Source organism: Cavia porcellus, unplaced genomic scaffold (assembly GCF_034190915.1).
Source record: "Cavia porcellus strain 051 isolate PalLab524CR breed Dunkin Hartley unplaced genomic scaffold, mCavPor4.1 scaffold_20, whole genome shotgun sequence".
Taxonomy (NCBI): Eukaryota; Metazoa; Chordata; class Mammalia; order Rodentia; family Caviidae; genus Cavia; species Cavia porcellus.
Genome location: NW_026947503.1, coordinates 67179061 through 67203540, shown reverse-complemented (window position 1 = coordinate 67203540; position 24480 = coordinate 67179061). Strand labels below are relative to the sequence as shown.

The 24480-nt window shown below is 48.7% G+C and overlaps 1 protein-coding gene across 4 annotated transcripts in view; it reads left to right on the top strand.

Moving 5' to 3' along the window:
* Piezo2 (piezo type mechanosensitive ion channel component 2) overlaps positions 1–24480 on the top strand; it is a 286025-nt gene that overhangs the window by 219044 nt on the left and 42501 nt on the right. For 3 of the 4 annotated variants that reach the window (XM_023562692.2, XM_063231990.1, XM_063231989.1), the window contains 13 exons: positions 515–691; positions 949–1074; positions 1992–2192; positions 2735–2939; positions 3019–3120; positions 3781–3946; positions 9735–9978; positions 12453–12549; positions 13225–13384; positions 15894–15983; positions 17280–17401; positions 18405–18476; positions 22367–22473. In XM_023562692.2, coding sequence (XP_023418460.1) covers positions 515–691; positions 949–1074; positions 1992–2192; positions 2735–2939; positions 3019–3120; positions 3781–3946; positions 9735–9978; positions 12453–12549; positions 13225–13384; positions 15894–15983; positions 17280–17401; positions 18405–18476; positions 22367–22473 — 1869 coding nt within the window. Of the gene's footprint in view, positions 1–514; positions 692–948; positions 1075–1991; positions 2193–2734; positions 2940–3018; positions 3121–3780; positions 3947–9734; positions 9979–12452; positions 12550–13224; positions 13385–15893; positions 15984–17279; positions 17402–18404; positions 18477–22366; positions 22474–23559; positions 23659–24480 lie in introns of all 4 variants that reach the window. The other variant, XM_063231991.1, reaches the window with a different exon arrangement.

Sequence of the window (24480 nt, the reverse complement as noted above, 5' to 3'; positions counted from 1 at the left end):
AGCAGCATCCCTGCTGGCTCCTGTGCCCAGTCTCCTAGCCTCTTTACCAACATGGGACGCTGTCCTCCCTGGCTGCGCACGCGCTCTGGGCGGCACAGCGCGGGCCCCTGAGCTTTGCTGGCTTGATAGCTTGGGAAGCTTGGCTCGGCCACACCTGTGCCCTCCCCTCTGCCGCCCGCTGTGCGCCCACTGCTAGTGTCTAGCTCTCTGTTCCTGCAGTGTCTGTTGCTTTTTGCCTCTGCTCTCACGCCCTTCACCCGGAATGCACTTCCTCCTGTTGGTGCGAGGCCTCTCACGGGGTGGGGGGTGGGGTGGGGGGCTGGCCCTTGCTGCACTCCCATAGCGGACTCAGTGTCCCCAAAGCCACTCGTCACTCAGCCACGTGTCCCCAGCCAGGGCGATGCCCTGTACACACAAAGACCTCACTAGCCCTTGGCTGACAGAAAACCAGCCACTGCGCCGTGGATGTTCTGACCGCCCTGTGATGTGCTGCATTCCCGATTTACATTTTCAGGTGTCTTTGTTCAACTACGTGTTCTTGATTTCCTGGGCCTTTGCCCTGCCATACGCCAAGCTCCGTCGTCTGGCCTCCAGCGTCTGCACCGTCTGGACATGCGTGATCATCGTCTGCAAAATGCTGTACCAGCTCCAGACCATTAAGCCCAGCAACTTTTCCATTAACTGCTCCTTGGTGAGCAGGGGCGGAATTTCCTCACTGCCCTGTGGGGAGCAAGGCGGGTACTGGGGACCCCACCCTCCCAGGCTCTGACTGCTCCTGAGCCCCTCACTGTTCCTCCAGCTTAGATCTATCCCCGCCGGGTTCGGAGATGTCCCTGGGAGAGGGGCCTGTGCCTCCCCCCACACCTGATGGCACCCTGGTCAGGGATGGAGAGCGGTAGGAGTTCTCTCAATCTGGGGATCCATTTTTATTCCATTTTCTCTTCTCAGCCAAATGAAAGCCAAACCAACATACCTCTCAGTGAACTAAACAAGTCCCTGCTCTACAGTGCTCCGATCGACCCCACTGAGTGGGTTGGCCTGAGGAAGTCTTCCCCGCTGCTTGTCTACCTGAGGGTGAGGACCAGGCCACGCCTGGGGGGCTTTGCGTGATTCCAGAGTGGCCCTGGCCTTGAACACTCACAGCACAGTGACAGGAACCCCACCTGCTTGAGGCGGACGACTGAACAGTAAAATCAGCTGCACTATTGAGAAATCAGCCATGTGCTCTGAACTTGCCTAAGTAAAGTATGACAAATGCTTCATTAGACTAGCACAAAAACAGCGCAAGAGCAAGGTTAAAAGGCGTTTCGTGATGGAGCCACACCCAGAATACACTGTAAAGGAAAGCAATTTCAGAGCCCTGTTTATAGCATGACCTTGTCTAGACACAAAGAAAAATATTGGATAAAATTTAGCATACAGCCAGTAATTATTTCTGAGAAAGAGGTGTAGAGTTACAAAACTTTTTTGGTGTCTAAATTCTGTTTCGCTGTAATGTTTAATAAAGAGCATACATTGCAGTTAGACATAACAAAGTGAAGTATAGCTTTGCAAAACAAACTTAAACGGCACAGTCGTACAAGCATAATAAAAACCAGGTGCGTTAGTGCTTCACATTTTTCTTTGGCGAACGATGATATGTGTAGTCCTGGTCACATACACAGATGAGGCGGTGGCAAAGCTTAGGCTCGGCACCTGGGATTTTTAACCATAGTAGACACCCCAGTTTCGGTGTGCAGTTTCTGAGTTTTCTAGATATCCTTGTGAATATTCCCTGCTCTAAAAGTAGTTAGAAGGATAAACAAATAGGTATTTGGGGACGATGCCCGAGTAAAAAAGGCAGAGCAAGTGACACTGAGCTTCAGATGATGCCAAATGCAAGTGGGGATTTATAAATCCCTTTTAGACATCCACAATTAAATATAGGGTTTTAAAATTACTGAATCAAAGCATCTGTGTACACACCGTGCTTCCCTCTTCCTCACACACAGAATAATCTCCTGATGTTGGCCATCCTGGCCTTTGAAGTCACCATTTACCGCCACCAGGAGTATTACCGTGGCCGGAACAACCTGACAGCCCCAGTGTCTAAGACCATCTTCCATGACATCACACGCTTACACCTGGATGATGGGCTGGTTAACTGTGCCAAGTACTTTGTCAACTATTTCTTCTACAAGTTCGGCCTGGAGGTGAGTTTCCTCATCCCAAGCTCTGCGGCCCGCCTGCATGTTGATTTCAGTGGCCGCTGTGGGCCAGCTCAGCTGTGAGCACCATCCTGTGGTCCTAGCCAGCTGGCTGGTGATCATCAGTAAGCCTGGCTCTGCTGGGCGTCTTCCAGCACCCGTGCCAGTGTCCTCTCCTCCACAACAGAGCTGGCTTGAGGGACCTCAGAGCCTTCCAAATGCATGGATGTCCATTATCGTTGCTGGTTTCTTAGAATAAAAATCATTGACCTTCTTTCTTTCCGAGCATTCTCCAAGTGGATCTGTAGTCAAAGGAACTGTTTAAGCTGCACCATGGCGATGGTGCCTGTCCTTCAGGGAGAGAGCATTTACAGGAAGCATCCCAGCTGTAGCTCCGTCACTGTTACCAAAGGGAGTAATCTGAATGGTTCTGTCTTTCTCAGGGCCAGTAGGGACCTGTTGGTGGCCATCACTGCCAACAGGCTGGCCCTGGATGCCACACCCCTTCCCTGAAAACCCGATTCTCTTCCTTTGTCATCCTTACACAGACCTGTTTCCTAATGTCAGTGAATGTCATCGGCCAGAGGATGGACTTCTATGCCATGATCCATGCCTGCTGGCTGATTGGTGTCCTGTACCGCCGCCGGAGGAAAGCCATCGCCGAGGTGTGGCCCAAGTACTGCTGCTTCCTGGCCTGTATCCTCACCCTGCAGTACCTGGTGTGCATTGGGGTGCCCCCTGCACCCTGCCGAGGTGAGCAGCGCAGTCCCCTTGCCCCACCCAGGCACCAGGGGAGGGCAGGGAGCACTGACCGGCCACCTACATCCTGCAGATTATCCATGGAGGCTCAAGGGTGCCAACTTCAATGACAACATCATCAAGTGGCTGTACTTCCCTGACTTCATCATGCGCCCCAACCCCGTGTTCCTTGTCTGTAAGTGGGGGCGCAGGCCCTATATGCGTTTCTGTGTCTTCCATCCACTATGCATCAGTGCCTGGCCTCCTCCCCAGCTTCACAGCATGGAAAGGTTTGACCTGTGCGTCCACACTTGGGTCCCTATGGCTTCTGCTTGCTCTGTTACTTTACCAGATTCATAAGCCAACATCAAAACCCCTTAGCACTTGCATACACACACACACATGTCCTTTAGAGGCTAGACCTCAGTGAGCCCTCATGCATCACGATGGGATACATGCACGAAGTAAACAGGGGCACCTGACTCAGATAGCAATACTGGGGCCCAGACCCCCATGGCACCTGCAGCCACACTGGTGTGGCCGCCCCACCCAAAGCGGTAGGAGAACAGGACCTCAGGAGAGACTGCCAGCCTATACACATTTGGGTTTAATTTCAGAAAAAAGGAGCAGCCAAGGGGACCGGGGCCACTCCTGCAGCCCCAAGAGCACCTGCTGCTCCACAAACATGCACCTGCCATGGTAGCTTTCCAGCATTCTGTGGGGCCAGGGAGCTCTGTGGTAACAAACACAGGTCCCCTGGTGGAGAAGCTGGGGCTCGGCCTTGATCTTGGCTCTGCTAAGCTACAGTGGATCCCAGGAGAGAAACTGGGCCCGAGTGACCATCCTCCTCTCACAGATGACTTCATGCTGCTCCTGTGTGCCTCCCTGCAACGGCAGATCTTCGAGGACGAGAACAAGGCTGCCGTGCGCATTATGGCCGGTGATAATGTGGAGATCTGCATGAACCTGGATGCAGCCTCGTTCAGCCAGCACAACCCTGTCCCGGACTTCATTCACTGCAGGTGACCAAACAGCATCTTCCAGAAGGGCCCTCCCCCCCACCTCCCTCCCATGTCCTGTGCCCTTGGGCCCTGGACAGGGACCACAGTGCCCTCTGCTGCTGTCCCTCATGCTGTGTTACATGCTCAGCCCTGCAGAGCTCCCTGCTACAGGCTGGATCCTGGTGGGCAGGGCCTGGCCTATGCAGCCCAGTGGCCTTATGACAGTGATGGCTTTGAGCAAGTCAATTTTTTGCTGTCCCACCTCTCTGCATTCTCTGGTGGCCGTGGTGTTGGTTCTGATGTCTTTCCTGCAGCCCGAAAGACCCCACCCAGCCTCTACCACAGCCATGTGAGGAGCTGGTGTGGCTTCTCATACCCCACGTAACCGGGACGGCCAAGCATGTGTGGGGAGCCCAGTCCCTACCTGTTGGTGTAGGCCACAATGGAGCCACTGTCCTCAGGAGCCACTGCCCTAACACACGTATGTGCACACACATGCACGCTGACTTTAATCCATGCATGTCTCAGATGGCCCTGTGAGCCTGGCCACTGCCCTGGCCACTTGCAGAGGTTGTGGTCCTTTAGAACTCATGACCTTTTCCTTTCCTCTTTTGCTTGTGTAACCAAGCAAGTATGCAGCAGCTTCTAGGAAAAAAGTTCATTAAAATCCTTTTAAACATTTTACTCTCTGAAGGAAAGGTCAGAAGGGCACCTATCTGAAACATGGTTTGGACGCCACTCACCATTCCCCAGTAATGCTCTGTAGCCCAAGTGCCATGCATATTCTATTCCGAGGTTGTTTACTAACTTTTGGAAAACTACAACCTGTTCATCAAAGAACAGATCTAGAATTGTTTGTCTGATGCTCCTCAGCTGGAAAGAGAAACGGCCAAAGCAAACCATCCACAAAAGAGAAACTGTAACTGAGTGAATTCAGACTGCCCAGGGGCCCAGACACCAGGCTGTGGGAGCCCCCAGAAGCTGTGCTTTCCTGCAAGGGTGCCAAGTTCTGGACACCAGGGTCAGCATCTGTCCATGAAGACTGTTGTGAAAGGACAACCCCAAAGGAACCCTGACTGACCAGGGACGTCCAGCCTGAGACAGAGGCTTGGAGAGAGCCCCAGCCCCGTCATAAATCTGCGCTGTTCCATCGCTAAGGAAAGTTTTCTCATCTGTAGCAAAACTTTTGCGTGAAATATGATTTTGTTAATTTATCTCTATTCTAACTGGGAGAAGAAATTCATTATTAACTTTTTTTTCCCATTTGTGTCTTAAGATTTCTTTTGCTCTGCAATCATCAGTGCCTCCCCTAGAAAGACAAAGGGAAATTTTGAAAATAAGATATTTCCATCATAGATGACCTGAAGAAATTCATGACCCCCAGACCAGCACTCTAAAAAATCCTCAAGGATATCCTAGAAAGAGATAATGACGCTAACAGTGCCAAAAGTTCAAATAGACTGAGTGCATCAGGTAGGAGTAGCAAGGGGAAAGAGAAGGGCAAAAAAGCAGCAAGAAATTAGTACAGTGACAGGAATATCAGTTATCAATGTAAATGGACTCGATTCACAAATCAAAAGGCGTAATTAGGAGAATGAATCGAAAGAAAATCCAGCAGTATGCTGTACGCAAGAAACACATTTAACACAAAAGGAAATGCACAGGCTGAATGGAAAACAAGATTCCATGCAACAGGAACCTGAAAACAAGTGGGAGTAGCTATCCTGTTTTCAAAGTGGACTTTGAGTTAAGCTGATCAAAAGAAGAAAGACATTATCTATTTATTAGTTAATGGAACTATTTAACAGGAAGAGATGACAATTATAATCATACATGCACCAAGCCGTGGTGTACCTGGCTTCATAAAACCAATGCTATTAAACATAAAAAGTCAGGGATAAACATCAATACAATTTTAGTGGGGAGCTCAATATCCCACTATCACATAATAGATAGATTAGCTAAACAAAAACTCAACAAAGATACACAGAATTGAACCAAACCTTCGAACAAATGCACTGAATAGATATATAGACAGTGTTCTACCAGACAGCAACAGAGCACACATTCTTTTCAGGCAGTGAGGGGTATTTTCTCCAAAACAGGCCACATACTAGCTAGTAAACTATGCTTAAGTAAATGTAAAATAAAATTATCCCATGCATAGCACCATATCACAGTGCAGTGAAAGTAGAAATCAGTGGTAAAAGAAACCACACAAACTATGCAAATCCATGGAATTAAACAGCACACTCTTGAATAATCAACAGGTCACAGAAGAAATTAAGGAAGAAATAGAGTTCCTATAATAAAGTGATAATGCCAGTACAATGTAACAGAACTTACAGGACATAATGAAAGCAGTTTCTACAAAGGAAGTTTATTACTGCGAATGTTCACATCAGTCAAACACAAGAAACCCCAAAAAATACCTAACAATGCATCTCAAGGTCCTCAAAAAACAAGAACAATCCAAGTACATAGCTTGTACAAGGAAGAAAACTATAAAGATCAAAGCAGAAGTCAAAGAAATGGGGATTTAAAAACCAGTGTAAAGAGTCAAATGAGTCAAAGAGCTGATTACTTAAAAGAAAAAACAAAATAGACGTGTTTAGCTAGTATTACCAAAAACAGGAAAGAAAAGACACAAATCAGTGCAATTAGAAATGAAAAAGTTGAAATCACAATGACCCTGCCCAAATCCAGAAATTTATTAGCAACTGCTTCATAAACCTATATGCCAAAAAATTGGAGAATGCAGAAAAAATGGAGAAAATCCAAGTGTAATATGGACTACCAAAACTAATCCAAGAAGACTTAAAATTCTGGAATGGTCTGATAACAGGCAATGAAATTAAAGAAGAAAATTTTTTTTAAACCCTACCATTTAAGAAAAGCCCAGGTCATGATGAGTTCACAGTCAAATTCTGTAAGAACTTCAGAGAAGACCTAGTAGCATTAGTCTTCAAACTGGGTAAGGAAATTGAAGAAGAACACTGCCAAAACATCCTTGGAAAAAAAGCGTTACCCTGATGCCAAAATCAGACATGGATCTGACCAAAAAGAGAACTATAAACCAGTGTCTCTAATGAACTGAGATAAAACAAGACACTGGTAAACAGAATGTAACAAAGCATCAAAAAAAAAATCATACACGTGACCAAGTAGTCTTTATCTCAGGAATGCAAGGATGGTTCAACATATGCAAACCAACAAATGTCATTCATCACATAATAGATTTAAAGTTTTATTGTCAGGTGACAAGATTCAATACTTAAAGATCCAAAAATCCAACAAAAGGGCCCCACAATTAATAACCTAATTCAGTGATGTAGTAAGTTACAAAATGAACTCAACAAAAATCAATAGTTTTCCCATACACTAGTAATGAACTCACTGATAAAGAAAATAGGAAAATAATACCATCAAGAAAAATTAAATACTTAGGAATTATCCTAACCAAGGTGAAAAATCTCTACAGTGAAAATTGTATCCCTCTGAATAAGGAAATTGAGGAAGACATCAAAAAATGGAAAGATATACTGTAGTTAGATAGGCAGAATGAATAAAAACAGCTGTTCTTCCAAAACTGATATCCAGATTTACTGTAATCCCAATCAAAATACCAACAGCATTTCTCACAGATCTGGAGAAGCCACCAACTAAAGTTCAGATGGAACCAGGAAGAGACCCTGGAATAGCAAAAGCAATCCTGGGTAACAAAAGCAGAGCAGGAAGCATCACAATCCCAGATACGAACTCATACTTCAAAGCTACTGTGATTAAAACAGCATGTTACTGACCGAACAACAGGTTTGTGGGTCAGTAGAACAGAACAGAATATGCAGAAATGGCCACAGGAATATACAGCTGTGTACTCTTTGACAAAGAGGAAAGACAGCCTTTTTAATAAATGGTGCTGTGAAAGCTGGATATCTACATGCAGAAGGTTGATTCTAGGCCCATCAATCTCACTATGTACTAAAATCAAAGTGGATCGAGGATATGAATGTTAAAACAGAAACATTTACTTTTCTGGAAGATAAAAATAAATATAGACTCTTAAAGACATAACCATAAGCAAGGACTTTCTGAACAGAACTCCAGTGGCACAAGAAATAAAACCAATGGATTATATCAAATTAAAAGGTTCCTGTACACAGAGGGGACAATCAGGATGGGGAAAAATTGTTCCTCTGGCAGAGGTCTAACATCTAGAATATATAAAGAGCTCAAAATATTGGAATCCCCAAATAAAAGACCCAATCAAGAAATGGGCAACTAAAATGAATACACACTTCTCAAAGCTACAAATGGAAACGACCAATAAATGAAAAAAATGTTCAGCACTGTAGCCCACTAAAGAAGTGTGAATTAAAACAACCCTGAAATTCCATCTTACCCAGACAGAACCAACAGCATCAAAACATTGAATAGCATCAAAGGCTGGTGAGGCTTCGAGGGAAAAGAAACTGTATGACATTGTTGGTAGGGATGTAAACTAGTACAGCCACTACAGGAGTCAGCGTGGAGATTTCTCAAAAACTAAAAATAGAAATTCCGTGTGACCCACCCCTCATAGGTATCTTCCCAAGAGTTAGAGTGGTCAGTTGCAGTGACACACTGTGAAACCTGATGCACTCATTCCCAGGTTTATAGCAACATGGTTTGTATTGGTGAAATCTCAGCAGCGGCCTGTGTGTCCATCAGCAGATGAATGGATAAAGGAAATGTGGGGGTTGTTAGTTTTTGATTTGTTTTGGTATCAGGAATCAAACTAAGGACCTTGCACTTGCCAGACAGGTGCTGAACTGATGAGCTATATCCCGGCCTCTAGATATGATATTTAAGCATGATGCAATGCTACTGTGCCATAAGGAAGGTACACTTGAGTCATAGTAGGCAGAGGAATGCAATTTGGGAACGTAATGTTAAGTGACATAAGCCAGACTCACAGGCTTAAATATCACCAGGCTTCTCTTACATGAAGAATTCCATGTGTGAGTATATTGATACTATATATATGAATATCAAAATAGAAGACAGAGGAATAGGAAGTGGGGAGAAGCCCAGATGATTCCCAGTTTATTCCGTTGTTTCAAAAATGTTGTAACACACACCTTAATTTATTTCATTTATACTCCGGGGTTCTCTTAGTTCACTGAGGTTTTGTGCTCTCACCTGTTTGTTCCCTTTTTGCAAGACTCTTTTTTTTCTCTGTGACTCTACTCTGAGTGATGGTGTAGGGACCATTATTCTCTAATTAATTTGCTAGGAAATTTTATTTGTTCATAGAAGTAAAAAGAGGGCCTTTTAATATTTTCTTTATTGCTATTATTTGTTACATTAAAATAAAGAAAGAAGTAAATTAGTGGTTGCCAGGGCCTGAGAAGAGCGGGGAGAAAGGGGTGAAAACTGATGAGGGTGAAGTTGCTTTTTGAGGTGATAAAAATACCCTAAAATTGGGTAGTGAAAACATTGCCTGACTTCGTGAATAGCCCAAAACCACTGAATTTTATATTTTTCAAAGAACAGATGTCATGCTTTGAAAAGTATCTCAATAAAACCGCTATTAAAAGGAATAAAGAAATTCTAAAGAGGAGCCTTGAGTGTTCAAGTGGCAGGTAGAGAAGCTGCCGGTGGGGAGAAGCTGGCCCACCCATGCTCCCAGCCCTGGCAGTGCTGGGGCCCCAGAAGCCTCTGGGGTTGGGTGTGTCCATGGAAAGCCCAGCAGAGGGTGAGCGTTTTCTCCTCACATTCTAAGGAAGAACCTCCTGGATGTGTCCCCTGTGGCTATGCTTTGTTCCAGGTCCTACTTGGACATGTCCAAGGTGGTCATCTTCAGCTACCTCTTCTGGTTCGTCCTCACCATCATCTTCATCACGGGCACCACCAGGATCAGCATCTTCTGCATGGGCTACCTGGTGGCCTGCTTCTACTTCCTGCTCTTTGGTGGGGACCTGCTGCTGAAGCCCATCCGGAGCATCCTGCGCTACTGGGACTGGCTGATTGCCTACAACATCTTTGTGATCACCATGAAGAACATCCTGTCGGTAGGGCCCCAGGCGCTGCGGGCTTGGGTTTGCGCGGGTCAGCACCCCCCACACGCCTCGCGTGCATGCCTGGCAGAAACTGTGACCAGATGCTGCAAGCGCAGGGTTCCAATGACTGTTCATGGCCCGTTTTGCCTCATTACCCAGATCCTGGTTCACAGGGTGAAAGAATAATACTCAGGAATCAATTCTGGGATGCCTGGTACTTACCAACCCCTTGCGTTCATGCCTAGGAAGTGTTGGAGGTGGCCCTTGGGTGGTCTGGATCCAAGTCAGTGAATCTTGGCAGAGTTGGGTCACATTTCCAAGAGCACCTCACACACCTGTAACCCCAGCTGTGTGGGAGGCTGTGTCAGGAGCAGCACAAGCCCAAGGGTAGTCTGGGTATTGTGGCGCCATCCCAGCTCAGTGTAAGATAGACAAGGCTATAGGTCAGTGGTACAATGGTACAGTGGTACAGTACTGTGCCTCAGATTTTCCACTGAGAAAAGAAATAAAAGCAGCTCTCGTCTAGAAAAAACCACAGATGCGTAAGACAGGGCGGGGAGTGAGGCAGAAGAGGCTGCAGGGAACGAGGTGTTTGTCTCTGGAGACACAGATGGACACAGGAGGTCCTTGAGCACGGGCTCCCTGATGACGAGTGGCACAGACCAATAGGACTGAGGGACCGCATCTCCATCCCGCTCTGTACTGTGGGCAGCAGAGCCAGAGCCACTCCTCCCCTGAGAGCAGAGCATACTGCCCGCCCAGGCAACTTCTGTGGGGACAGCCCAGCAGTTAGGCCTCCGAGGATACCACACAGTCACTCAGTGCTGCAGACAGGTGACCAGCAGGCTTCGGGGCCCTGCAGGAGGAATATCCCTCCTGCAGCTCCAGTGCTAACCCGTGCCAGCCTCGCCCAGCCCTGACGGGGTACGAGGTGGAGCCAGGCCTGCTGCCACGAGTCTGCTGGTTTTGCACATGTACCTCTGTGTCTGGAGCCAGCGTGAACACTGAGTACTTTGTCTGGGGCCCAGGAAAGACTGATTTTCTACTGTAAGTCAGCACTGTGACCATGCTTGCCCTGTGTTTGCACTGAGAGTGGCGCTGAAGCTGTAACAGAGTATGAGCCCCACAGCGGAAGGCGTTCCGTTCCTTTATTCTTTTAATTTTTAAAGACGATTTTCTTGTATGCACTTATAGCCTGCAGAGTCCATTTGTCATGGGGGAGTCGGCAGGGAACAGTGCACACTGCACCCTGACTCCGCTCCTTCCACCCCTTCGCTGCATCCCTGCCTGGGCGCCCTTCCCTTCTTACTCCCGACATCTCTCTTTTCTGCTGTTGTAATACTGAGTGAGAGAAGTGAGACCCACAAGCTTGTTATTGCAGACTTCACTCTGTGAGAACACCAGAGTGAATAATTCAAAGAGCAGCATAAAAGATAGACAAGTTAGAGCCTTTCATTCTAAAGCTGGTCCCAAGTTGAGAGATCCACCACTGGAGACTGCTCCCCAGCATCACTCCCCTCCCCTCCCTGCCTCTCCCCACACCTTCCCTCCACTCTTTTCCCCATCCCTCCCTTCTCCACCCCTGCCCTCCCCACCTTTCCCCTCCCCATCCTTCCATTCACCCTTTAGGTTTCGCCCTTAAGAAACTCACATTCTAAAAGGGAAGTCACACCTACTCGTAAAGGCTAACTGTGCACTTATTATTCATAACACTGGAGGAAACTAAAAAGAAACAAAAGGAGAGAAGGAAGGGGAGGGAAGAGGAGGGGAAAATGCCCAATATCCTGCTTAGGTAAGCTGGGGGGAAGCTTCCTGGATAGGTGTTATGTGAACCGTGATACTAGGAAAACAGCTGGAAGACTCTCTAGGGAGCCAAAGTGGGAAGGACCCTCTGTGCCCAGGAAGGCCACGAAGGAGGCAGGAAGAACAAGAGTATATTCTTGGGGCTGGGGATTTAGCTCAGCGGCATAAGCGCCTGCCTTGCAAGCAGGCAGTCGTGAGTTCGATCCCCAGTACCGATAAAAAGGAAAAAGACCAAAAAAAAAAAAAAAAAACAGTGTGGTCTGGGGAACCCATACTGAGTAAACCCAAAACTTTGGGAGTAAACCCAAACTGTGCTGTGTGTCACTGTCCCAGGAGCTGTGCTCTCCTGGGGCATGGAGTCACCCCCATTTGACCTGTGAGGAAAGAATTCTACCAAAATCCGAGCTTGCTTCCCGCCCCTTACACAGCCGGCTTTGTCCGGCAGGCGCAGTGCTGTGACTTCCTCTTGGAGAACTGAAATCTCCTGAGTGCAGCAGTGCTCACACAGGCCCACCCTCTCCAGCTCAGACCTCGCTTTCCTGACCCTCACATTGTTTCCACACTGCTGGCCCATGACCTCGTGGTGACTTAAGTGCAAACTCACTTCCACGTTGAGCCCCCGAGACACCGCACCTGTGCCTTGGTGCAGCACCCCCGAACCTGCCTTCCCGTTTGTGTTTCAGATAGGTGCATGCGGATACATTGGGACCCTGGTGAAGAACAGCTGCTGGTTGATCCAGGCCTTCAGCCTGGCCTGCACTGTGAAAGGCTACAAAATGCGTAAGTAGGAGCTGTGTGTTAGAAGGTGGAAGGGAGCCGGGGAAGGTATTGCATTGTTCTGTGTAAAAGCTGGGCTGCGGCAATAAAGAGAAGAGATCAGAGTGGAGACCACGGCTGTCACTCTACAGAGGCCACAGAACTGCAATGTACTGAGGGCGCATCATCATGACCTAAGAGGACCCTTCTCAGGCACTGCTGATCATTTTCCAGAACCTTCCCTAGCTCTGGGGCCTCAGGGCTGGGGGTAGTGCCCCACTCACTCCTTGCTCAAAGCTCCCAACAGAATCCAGGGTCCTGGGGTGCTCAGCCCTCTAGGCCCTTCCCTCCCCACGAAGCTTGAGAGAGAAGTGCAGATCCCAGGAGCCCCGTCCATAAAGACAAAAGGGACAGAATCCAGGTCGCAGCCACAAGTGGTCTCCATGGTGGCTGTGGGGACACAGGGCTGTCCCTGCTGTGTCTCCTAGCCCAGCCCTGGTGTCGCCTGCATCCCATTCTTCCTGCTGAGAGCCCACCTTGGGGCTGGTTAGCCCAGGAGCCCGGGTTGGTGCTGGACTCATCGGTGGCTGGGTTTAAGCAAACCAACCCGAGGGTCGTGAGGCGTATTACAGTGCTGTGGGACATACCCTCAAACCACGCGGGAGGGACCCTCATTTCAGCGCTCCTCCTTGCCTGCAGCTTCCGATGACTCGAACTGCAGACTGCCCAGCGGGGAGGCAGGCATCATCTGGGACAGCATCTGCTTCGCCTTCCTCCTGCTGCAGCGAAGGGTGTTCATGAGCTACTACTTCCTGCACGTCGTGGCTGACATAAAAGCGTCCCAGATCCTGGCCTCCAGGTGGGGAACTGGCCCTCAAGAAAAATAGTGCCTGAGCTTGGCTCAGGAGCTGAGTCACTGAGAGATTCCAGGAAAACCCTAGCACCAGGCAGGCGCGTAAGGTCTGACATCCAGTAGTGACAGAGCTGTGTGCCATCAGCTCACAGAGGACACAGGACAGCTTGGCAGGCGGAAGGCGAGCAGGTGGGTTGCAGAGCCCAGGGCAGCCCACAGCCTCTCTTTCTGCCCCATCAGCCCCTCCCACCCTGCCTTAGGGAGAAAGTCCTGGCAGCGAGAGAATCATTAGGGGTCCCAAATCTTACACACCTCAGTAGTGTGTGATTTCCTCCCCAGTCTGAGGCACTCTGGAAACTTCTAGGAGAAAGCAGTCCCATTTTTAAAAGGGGCAAACAGTCTGCATGGACATTCCTCAAAAGAGAACACACAGAAGGGCACAAGGCTGCATGCAGAGCTCTGGGCTGAGCAGAACTTGCCCGGGCCAAGAGGTTGGGTGATGGGATCACCACCGCTGTCCCTTTGTGGTTTAAACACTGCGTCTGAGCTCAGAGCTGCCTCCTTCCCCTCCAGGAATGCTTACTTCAAAATCCTTTTATTTGAGGGCCACCCTGACCTCATTACCTGCCTTTGACCATGTGGAGAGGGCAAACAGGAACCCATGTTTAATCTGTGGGCCTATGGCAGCCTCGGTCCTCATACACACGGATGATGACTTTATGTCACTTACATTTGGGTTCTGCTGTGCACCACTGTTATAATTCAGTCTCCAGGATGTCCTCTGCAGAGCAGGGCTTAGTGTCTCAGGCCAGCAGTGACCTTATCGGCCAGTGAGGCCTCTCTTTTTTGTACCACTCTCTCCAAAATGTTAGGCCCTTAGGGTCCTAGCCATGGTGGGAGGAAGAGTCTTTCCCTAGAGGGGTCTGAACTGTTCAGAAAGTATACCCTTCCTGTCGCGGCAGGATGATGGCTTTGGTTTAGAGATGAGCTTGGGCTTGACAGGGAGCAGGCATGTCCTTGGTAAAGGATGCCAAGCCAGGGGGAGCCCCGAAGGGCCCAGTTGCCCTTCTCCAGCATGCTTCCCAATGCGGTCACAGGGCACATGGGGCACCTGGCCTACAAACTGCTCCTCTCACCTTGTCCCCTTCTGCCTGAAGCAGCAAGAGACCTCTTAGGCCATTGTTAGTGCTTTTCTCTTTTCATATTGAGTACAGGGCCTTTCTATTGAGCTGCAACCTCTTTTTGACTTTCTATTTTTAAACAGGGTTTTTCTGAGTCACTTAAATTACCCATGCTGGGCTCGAAGTTGCAGTCTTCCTGCCTCTGCCTCCCAGATGGCTTGGGATCATAGGCTTATGCCACCACAGCCAGTTCGTGGGCCATTTCTATCAGGGTACTCATGCCTTACCCACCCCTTGCCGATGCTGGCCCCACTGCCTTGGGCATGAGGGTTTCAACATACAAATCCCAAGAGCCTACTTCAATAACAGCAGTGTGGCAGTAGGAGCTCCAGGGGCCAGCCATGAGGTCATCAAGGGGGAGAAGCACAGGCCCAGCCTTCCAGAACCACACAGCCAGCAGGCAGGGAGGCAAAGCCAGGGCGCCCCCTTCCACCATGCGGTGGGAGCTCAAGCTGCACCCAGGAATTGCATGTTGCCTGAGTTCTGCCAGCACCAAGATCTGTGACAATTGAGTGTGTTCACACGCGTGGGTCAGGACCCAGGCCTGGGAAGGGTGTGAGAGGCAGAGGAAGGCCGCGGGTGGGAAAGGACCCAGCAGGCCCAGTGGGAGAACAGTCCGCCCGCTGTCCCCAGGGAAAGGGATCTTGGCCGGAGAAGAGCAGACCAAAGCGCAGGACTTGGCCTCCTGACAGACAGTCCTGGTCTGCCTGGCCTTGGGAGGATTGAAAAGCTCACTCATGCAGCAGAGCCCGAGACTTTAGCACACAGTGGTGCACTCAGCCGTGCTGTGAGAAAGCTGAAGGGTCTGGGGCGGCACTCAGGACACACTCCCCTGCAGCACAGAGGGCACCCCTCAGGCAGGGCCGGGGCAGTAGAGTGTGGTTGCGGCAGCCAGGACAGCCTTGAGGATGTGATCCAGGCACAGGAGCTCAGGCAGACACCTCTGGCTGGTTAAGAAGGGAGATGGACAGGGAAGTGGAATGACCCAAGGACAAGGACCAGAGAGAGAAGAGACAGAACTGAGATGGAACAGACCTGGGCCCCCAATCCCATGAAGGAGCCAGGCCGCACACCCCCTTTCTGTGTAAGCGCTCAGCCCTCCCCAGTTTTACGGCTCTAGGGAGGTCAGGTGAGTGACTCCAAGTGCACATGAAGTGGGACTTTTGGGGGACACATTCGAGGAGACTCATGGCCTCACATGCCCCCCACCCTGGCATGCACAGGAATTGCATCGGAAGGGTGGTCGGGACCCCTGACTGCACTGCCCTTCCTGTGTCTGGAAGGCAAGAGTGACCAGGACACTAATTTGTTCTGTGCTTCCCATTTCCTTGTAGAGGGGCAGAACTTTTCCAGGCCACCATTGTAAAAGCTGTAAAAGCAAGAATCGAGGAGGAGAAAAAGTCCATGGACCAGCTGAAGAGACAGTAAGGATGCTTTGTTCTCCTGTCCTCCTTCCTGTTCTGGCTTCTGGGCCAGATAGCGGGCTCTCTACTTGCGAGGAGCCTCAGCCCCTACAGGGTCTGTGTGTATCAGTGCCCGAAGCCTGGCATTCGCCCTGGTGCTGGGGCTGCCAGGCCTCACCCTGAGCCGAGAGGCAGCTTAGCAGGGCAGTTCCAGGTGTAGCGAGTCCTCCCTCAGACCAACTCGAGAGCCATCAGCAGTCATTCCAGGGCTCTGGACATCAGGTTTCTGTGCTGAAATTAGGCCTTGCGTGTCTCCCGTGGGATTATTGTTAAGATGAACCCAGCTAAGAGCAGGATGGTATCCCTACATCCAAGCGCTGGGAGCAAATAGTCATGGGGTGTGTGGGTTAGGGAGCTGACCGAGGGCCACTGGCAAACATCTTTTGAAGAAATATAATCCAGTCCCCTGGAGGAAGCAGCTCCCTTCCAGTGCTAGAGGCCTAGAGCCCTACGCCAATGGCCTCCTTCCAGTGGTCACCACAGAGTTCTGCCCACCACACCAGTCTGTACGGGTCAAGGGACAGAGGGACTTCACTTAGGAGAGTCGCACAGAGCACTGAGGAGGCTCCTCCTAGAGAAAGGGCAATTTCTAAAGACTTGGGTGTCTGGGCGCCCAGGGCCCCCAGGTAGCGTCCCTGAGTTTGGGAGAAAGCTTCACTGGGTCTCGACCTCCTTTACTGCCCTCTTCCTTCCAAGCAGAAACATTTCTTCTTGTACATTAGACCCTTCCGTGGCATAGTTGTTTTTTCCAACAAATTATATGTAAATGTGTATACATAGTGCAAACGCAGTGTGGCACAACTGTCCTTATTTGTAGGTTGCTGTTTAAAGCAGGGCTACAGCAATAGCAAGTCTGAGCCTATGTTAAGAATGAAGAGTTTCTCATTTCTCTCGTGACGCCTGTATTGTAACTCACCTTGCTGATTTTCCATTTATTTAAGAATGCAAAGCTCGGGAGAGTAAAGGACTTGTGTTTTGGAGCATGCTGTGTTAGGCTCGGCACGGTCGTGCCTCAGGGGTGCACACCGACCCCCAGCCCCGTGGCTGCAGACACCGTTACCACTCTAGCACCTTGAATGGATGCAGGGTAACCTGTGCAACGTGAGGAGACACTGTTGCTAGTAGGCAGCTGCTTCACAGATGTTGAAAACTCCATCCAGGATTTTAAGTGCTCACATACAGGCATGAGGTCCAGGTCCCAGCATCAGGAGGCCGTACGTGCTCACCTGGCTTTACTCCCACTGCTTTGTATTACAGGATGGATCGCATCAAGGCGAGGCAGCAGAAGTACAAAAAGGGTAAGGAGAGGATGCTGAGCCTGACCCAGGAGTCAGGGGAAGGCCAGGACGCCCAGAAGCTCTCCGAAGAGGATGACGAGAGTACGTCAAGACATTTCTTCCTCTCCCAGCACCTTGCCGCTGAACGGTAGCATGATGCTCGCTAGGGCTGTAGAATAGCGACCCTTCTCATTCTGCCGGTGTCGCCGATGTTATCGTTTAACACAGGCAGTTGCCCCTTTCCACTTTGAATGAGGTGAATTTGTCCCATAAGGTGCATGTTGGACGAGTGAATGGGTTTATAAGTATCAACTGTTTGGCAAGATGCCCCTAAGGCCACACAGCCTCCTGTACCTCGTAAACATGTGCTTATGCAGAAAATTAGCTTGATTTGCTTACTTTGTTCTTTTAAGGAGGATATTTCCAATATGCCACCTTCGATTTTTGTAACTTTTATATGAAAAATAGATATTCATGCATTATGTAGCACCTGAATATTAATAGTTAAAATATCAGTTATTGCCTGTTTCGATGAAATTCAGTGTTCAATATGTATGTTATATGTAATTATAGACTTACTACAGTTTTAAAAGCCTTTTTATAGAAGTGTACATGCTCTCCTGTTTGAGGGGATACAACACATGGTAACTTTCAGTGCATAGTAATTGTTATCACCAGTAAAGTTACACTTTTCAATCATTCGTTAAATCAATCACAAGAAAAATTTCTGGTTACTGTAATTTATATATTTTTACAAATTATTTGGCACTAAGTAGTTTTATTATGTTTAAGCAGGCTTTTCTGTAAATTTAAGGAAACTTCAGCGTGAGGTGCATTTCGACTTCCTTTTTCTTGTATTTCTTTATATGCCCTCAGTTCCTAGGAAGAAAGGGAAAAGGTAGCATACTGTTAAAGAATAGTCGTGTTTGTCTCATGAGCCAGTTTTAGTCCAGGTATGCTTTCAGATTTCATAGAATTCCTTTTCCTGACCTCTGATAGACTTTTGCGATTTACCTAGATTTGACGATTGAGTTGTTAAAGTGTAGTTTTCAGGACATGTTTGCTCACTTTATGAGAATTAATATTTGGACATATTTCATTTTAGGAGAAGCAGACAAACAGAAAGCCAAGGGCAAAAAAAAGCAGTGGTGGCGGCCTTGGGTCGATCATGCTTCCAGTAGGTTCTCTCGATCCTCTCCAATCTCACCAACTAACCCTTATATCCTTGACCAGAATTCAGGCGCCCGTAACCTGTGTGTACCATGCATGGTTTGAGTCTTGTGACTTGATAGGGGTTGATATGTAGGAAAATTGCCAACCAATGGGTCCCTGGCCTGGGGGCGGCTCCTGCAGGGAAGCCAATCATGTGGCCGACAGACTCCTGAACTCACAAAGCAAAGAACAATTGGCTCTGACATGATCCACTCTGAGGTCCAGAACTCCACTTGCATTTGTTATATGGCTAAAACTCCTTATTAAAAATGACTCTGGGCTCCCCTCAAACTACAGTTCAAGGGTGTCTGTTATGTTCAAGCCTCTGTAACTCTCGGGAAGGCCTTAACTCTCCTTCCCAGGGCTTTGATGTTATTTGTATTTGAGGGGTTATGGCACTATCTAAAGTCCAAAGATGCCTATATCTTCTCAGTGAACCTCCTGTGCCATCTCAAGTGGCTCCAAAGCCACACTCCATACACCCATGCCTAGCATGTGCTGAGCAGTGATAAATGGAAAAACCAGAAACGCAGGGCATCTTAGCCACACGGAATGTAGTGCATTTCTGCCCAGATCCTAAAACATGGGTGAGGAATCGTGGCTGTTTTTGTTGAGCTAACCAAGACTCGATTCCTCTTGGCCAGTAGTCTTACAGGAGATGACCAGTCACCACTTGGCCGTCCCAGAGTGTGTTAGAAGCCTGAAGAATCATTGCTGTCAGGCAGCTCAACATGCCTTCAGCCTTTTCTGTCCACACCACGTGGATTGCACTGTGGTTCACCTACTCAGGTGAGGAGTGGCACCAGGAAGGACTCAATTGGTAGGAGCTTCAGAATCAGAAGAAAATCAAGCCTTAATTCTGTATTTTCTCCTGCACCTGTTAGTGCCCCGTGCATCTTGCATTGGCCTCTCTCAACCCAGAAGTCATGTTCTAAAACTCTGCAAGCTACTTTAACAAAGCGGTACTAGAAATTTGCTCACTATTTCTAGAAACACACTGGACCCTCAGGGTTGAATTTGATAGTGTGAAAATTACAGTGAGGTATGAAGAGTCCTGTTTCATTCAGAGTGGGAGCCTGAGCTCGCCTGTCCGTGGTGGGCAGGTGAGTCTTGCTGACCATTTGACCAGGCGGAGTGCCAGTGCGGTTTCTATCAAGTCACAAGTAAACTGTGCCTACCTTCTTTTGTTAAAGGGCCTGCTCATTAGAGAGACCTATCCACTTCAGAACCTTGTCGTAACTGAATGTTCCGTCCCATCTGCTGGGGGGAAGCCCCACGGTGGCCACGCAGTTGTCTCTCCCCTCTCATCCATGCATTGCGTTTTTGAAGGAAATGGATATGGTCTTTGGTAATCATCTTACCAGCTGTAATAATTTAAAGAGCTTCCTGTGAAGGTTATTGGTGTTAGAGTGTTCACATTCATTTCACCCTCATTATAATCAATTTCCTGATAACTGGAGTTAAACTAAATGTGCCTGTTATTGTGGGGCAATAATGCAGGCATATGTGTGGTTCATGGTCTGGAATCCTATTTTGACTGCAATGTTAAATTTTTCTACAAAGCTTATTTTCTGTTTCAAGCTTGAGAGGAACAAAAGAGAACAAGCATGTCATTTATATTTTAGTCTTTGATGAGTTCCAGAACTTGTCTGTAGATCTGGAAGAATTTTATTTAAAGCCCTTCTTCTACCCTGTTGAGTAATTAGGCCTTCAAAGATGGATTTCTCAGAGATGAGAGTGTAAGTGTGGTTAGAGTACCAGCGTGCAAATCTGTGCACGACCTCCTGCAGCTGCCGTGTTAGAGATGTCCCCCATGAGGCCTGTGGCCTCGTTTCCTCCATCCACACCTGTATGCACACATGGCTTGCATTATTGCTGTTCAATGATGCCTTCCTCCCAAAGTGGACATCTCACACCGACTTAGTGCTGCTTGCATCAGTGCTGAGCCCCCTCCGCTGGCAGGTGTCTGAAATAACAGGCCGAAGGTCTGACGATGCCAGGGGTGGGGTGGTTCTACTCCAAGGGGCTCGGCAACCCCATGAATACCACGCTGTGGGTGCACAGGGGCTGCAGACAGCATATGTACCTGGAAAGGATTTCCTCCTCGCTATTAGCAGATGGCACTGTTATTTCTCAGTGTTCCAATAGCACTTTATAAAGTATAAGAGGATATTTTAAACACTCCCTTCTTTGATTAATGTGCCAATGTGCACGTAACAAATTAGAGTCGTTGCTCGTGATCCAATCCATGCTGTCAGTGTTTCCTGTGGATAGTGCCCTGGCTCACCCGCGTGAGTGAACGTTCCAGAAGGTGTGATTGAACACAGCATTAGCTGTTGTTGAGTTCAGTGCCTATAATGAGGGTCAAATGCTCCACTTACAAAGCCCTATGTGTTTCCTAAATGACCACATGAAGTAGTCTCCAGACCTCCCTGCCATCTCTCAGCTTCTGTGTGGGCATTGCCTTCACTGTCCTCACTATCCAGCGTAATGCTGTAACTTTGGTTTGTTCTTGCTTATTCTTATGTTGTATTGCATTTATTTCCAAAGGCCTGGACCCGGTACTCCGGGTCTGTTTTTTTCTCCAAAGTCAAAATATCAAAGTACAGTGCTTCTCTGTTCAAGGATATAAGGCCCAATTCATTCCCTCTGCAGACCAAGAAAAGAGGCTTCAGACTCATATGAAACCATGGGCAAAATTACTTGACTTCTGACTATGTTCAGTGATATGCAAACAACTAATTTAAACAAGCCAAGGTTTTCCATTACCTTGTGAAGTCTGATCGCAAAAGACCTCATGAGATGTCCCATGATGTCACCCCAAAGATGCCTCGGCATATGCAAACCCAGGCAGAACTGGAAAGTACAAATGTGTTTTCCCAAGTGATGGGGCAGCTCTTGTAGCATCAGAAATGTCTGTGTTGGGTCTCTCTTCCTGATAAACCTAAGATGCTCACCAAGCTGACAGAGAGTGACTCTTATGTTTCTTTCCGCCTCTGGGCGCTCCCGTTGCCTCTCTCAACGCAGGCACGCGTTCCTGCAGGGACAGGGTCAGGCCAGGGAGAGACCCCGCTCTGTGTGCTTCCTGCCTGGCCAGCAGAGTACTCCCTACTGCTGAGCTCGGGAGGGACATGCTGCTGGGAGCCTGCAGCACTGAGCTGCCTGGGCCAACTGTGTGGTCCCCTCTGTCACGGTCGTGTGCAGAAGCAGCCAGAGCAGTGGTCCTAGAGGTGTTGTTATGTTTCCTTTTGTCTTCAGTGTTCAGTCGTCTACATGTTTCCTCCTCGTGGTAATGTGTGTGTGACTTTTCTTTTCCTTTCTTTTCTTTTTTCACTCTTCCGAATGTCCTGTCCTCTGTGTGCTGTCGCGTGTCCATGTGGAGAAGCCAGGTCTGCACGGTACCGAGTGAAGTGGACGGTTGGTGGCACCGATCTCGGTCCCAAATCATCCTGATTGGCTCTTCTGTGGCAGATGATGCCAGCTCCTCCACTTCACTCTGGCCTCGTCTAAACTTTATGTGCCCTAGCTGATGGCGAAATGGTGGCTGTCCATCCTGTGGGAAACCGGCCGCTGCAGAGCTGAGCTGACCCAGTAGAGCTGATTTACCACAAAGAAGGGTGGGGTCGTCAACTCAGCCCTACAGTGGCCGCTCTGTCTGTGTGGACCCAGCCACACCAACGCCACACGGCGCAGGCGCACTGAAGGTCTCTTCATCTCCTGTTTTCCGCCCTGCTGACGTTTCTTGCTGTGATCCTTTTATGGTCCATTTGTGTAGCTGTAGGGGGAATTTCATGAAGATTCCCCAGTTATTTCATCTCCCTTTCAAAAAATAAGTAAATATTTTGTTTTGCTTAGTGGTCAGGAGTGGAGATTATTATTTGTTTGAAACGGATAGCGAAGAAGAGGAAGAGGAAGAGCTGAAGAAGGAGGACGAGGAGCCCCCAAGAAAGTCAGCATTCCAGGTAGGCAGGAACAGGAGAGTCATGCCTGCACCAGCTGTTTCCCCATCTGCAGACCTCCACGCAGGCCACAGGGGTGTCACAGCCCTCAGGGTTTCCTGTGAAACTGCGGAGTGCTGGGGCCACAGCGCCACCACTGCTGCCATCTGGGACTGTGTCCAGGTCAGGTCTTCATTCCCTTGCATTGAAACACTTGCTAATGCTTTCTAAAAAAATAAAGCTTCATTGAGTGAACTTTATTTTTGTTGCAAGTAGATGAAGAAAACGTCTCTGGTGTTGCTTTGGGCTGCTTGAGTGAACCTAGGGGTCAGTGTGTGGAACCGCTGACAATGACAATGTGGTACTTGCTCTGCGTTGATACAAAAGGACGTTTAACCACTGCTTCGGGTTCCAGGGATCGGTCTACGCTGTACTGCTTAAGACTGGAGAAGGAATCAGAATAACGATGATGACGTCTGGCCAGTTCTGTTCTTTTCAGCTTTGCTACCTGCCTGTCCAGAACCTGCATCCCCACGTCCATGTGGGGGCTGGGTGAGGGGTGTCTTGCCTTCAGGGATGAGGCCTTGCCACTAATGGCACCTGAGATTACAGCTTAATGTCTGCTTCCTTTCCCAGTGACCACATGCAGGGATGGTTCCTTCTGGCTCATGCCACATGTGCCCTCAATAAGGTCACCATCAGGCTGCTGGCCAGATCTTCTTTGGCAGGCAGGTTCCAGCCACCCACGTCTTCCTGCTGATGTGGAAGAGCTAAATCCCCCATGGGGATCCCCTGATCTCTGCCGCTCTCTTGCTCTTGTGTGTGTCTTGGTGACTGCGTCCATGTGCATGTGTGCGGCCAGCCTGCAGATACTAATGACTTGATTTTCTTCTCGTGAGTGTGACTCTAACCACCTTGGGCGCCACCTTCTCTCCTGCATTCACGGACGACCTTGTTCCTCACAGGTGGAGCACAGCCTCTCCTGGCTGCAGTGCTTGGCATATTTTAACTGCGTTGATGTTAACTGTACAAATTCATGTGACATCGTGTATGACATGATCAATGTTTGTTTTTTTCTACTAATTACTCTTGCTTTGTCCTTCTTTGTAGAGAGCTATTGGGAAGTTTGCGTCAGCCATTTTAGCCTTGCCAAAGTCTATCATTAAACTTCCCAAAACTCTTCTCCAGTATTTAATCAGAGCTGCCAAGGTATTTCATGTTTTCCTGACGTGTAGTGCGTGACTCTGCTCCATAGAAGTTTAGACAAACACATCCTCACATCTGCATTTTCACTGTTCTATGGTCCTGCCATGGCAGAGCTAAAGGTGCAAAATCTAAAGGAAAGTCTGCAAAGTGAGATTTTATAAGCCAGAGTACTATGATTTGATCCTCACTGTTAAGCTGACACCAGAGGCCATGGGGAGTAGGACAGGAACATGCAGATACGTGTGTACTCTCTGTCCTCCGCATAGCTGTTTACGTCACATCTCATGTCACAAGGGTCACGTCTAGCTGCATGCTCAGTAATGATGAGTAAAACACGTGGTAATTCTTCTCAGAAAGCTGGTGAAATTCCAGGTGAACTTGTAAAAGACCAACTCCTTAGGCTCCATGCCCTCTGGTTCCCCCTCAGTCGCCTCCTTCCCGGTGTCCTGTCCCCCGGACTCTGAGGCATGCTGTTGAATGGTTACCAGTTGAGCCATCTCATGCCCATGGGAAGTCACCATCATCACTGAACACAGCAGACAGCAAATGAAAGCCCTTGTGTTTCACAAAAGCCCTTTCTACCACACTTAGTGCTGAAACGCTGTGGTGAGGTGCAACAGAGACCAGGGCCTCTGACACCCACTGAGGCACAGGCTCTGACCTCACAGCTCAGGCCCTAGTGTTGCCCATCCCCAGCTCCACCCGAAGTCGCCAAGTCCAGCCCTCTGGCCCCCTTCAGTTTGTCAGATACCAGGAAGTGACTCTTAGCTATTAGTTACTGCCCTGATTCCCAAGAAATCCTTTTCTCTTGGGTGGCGACCACAA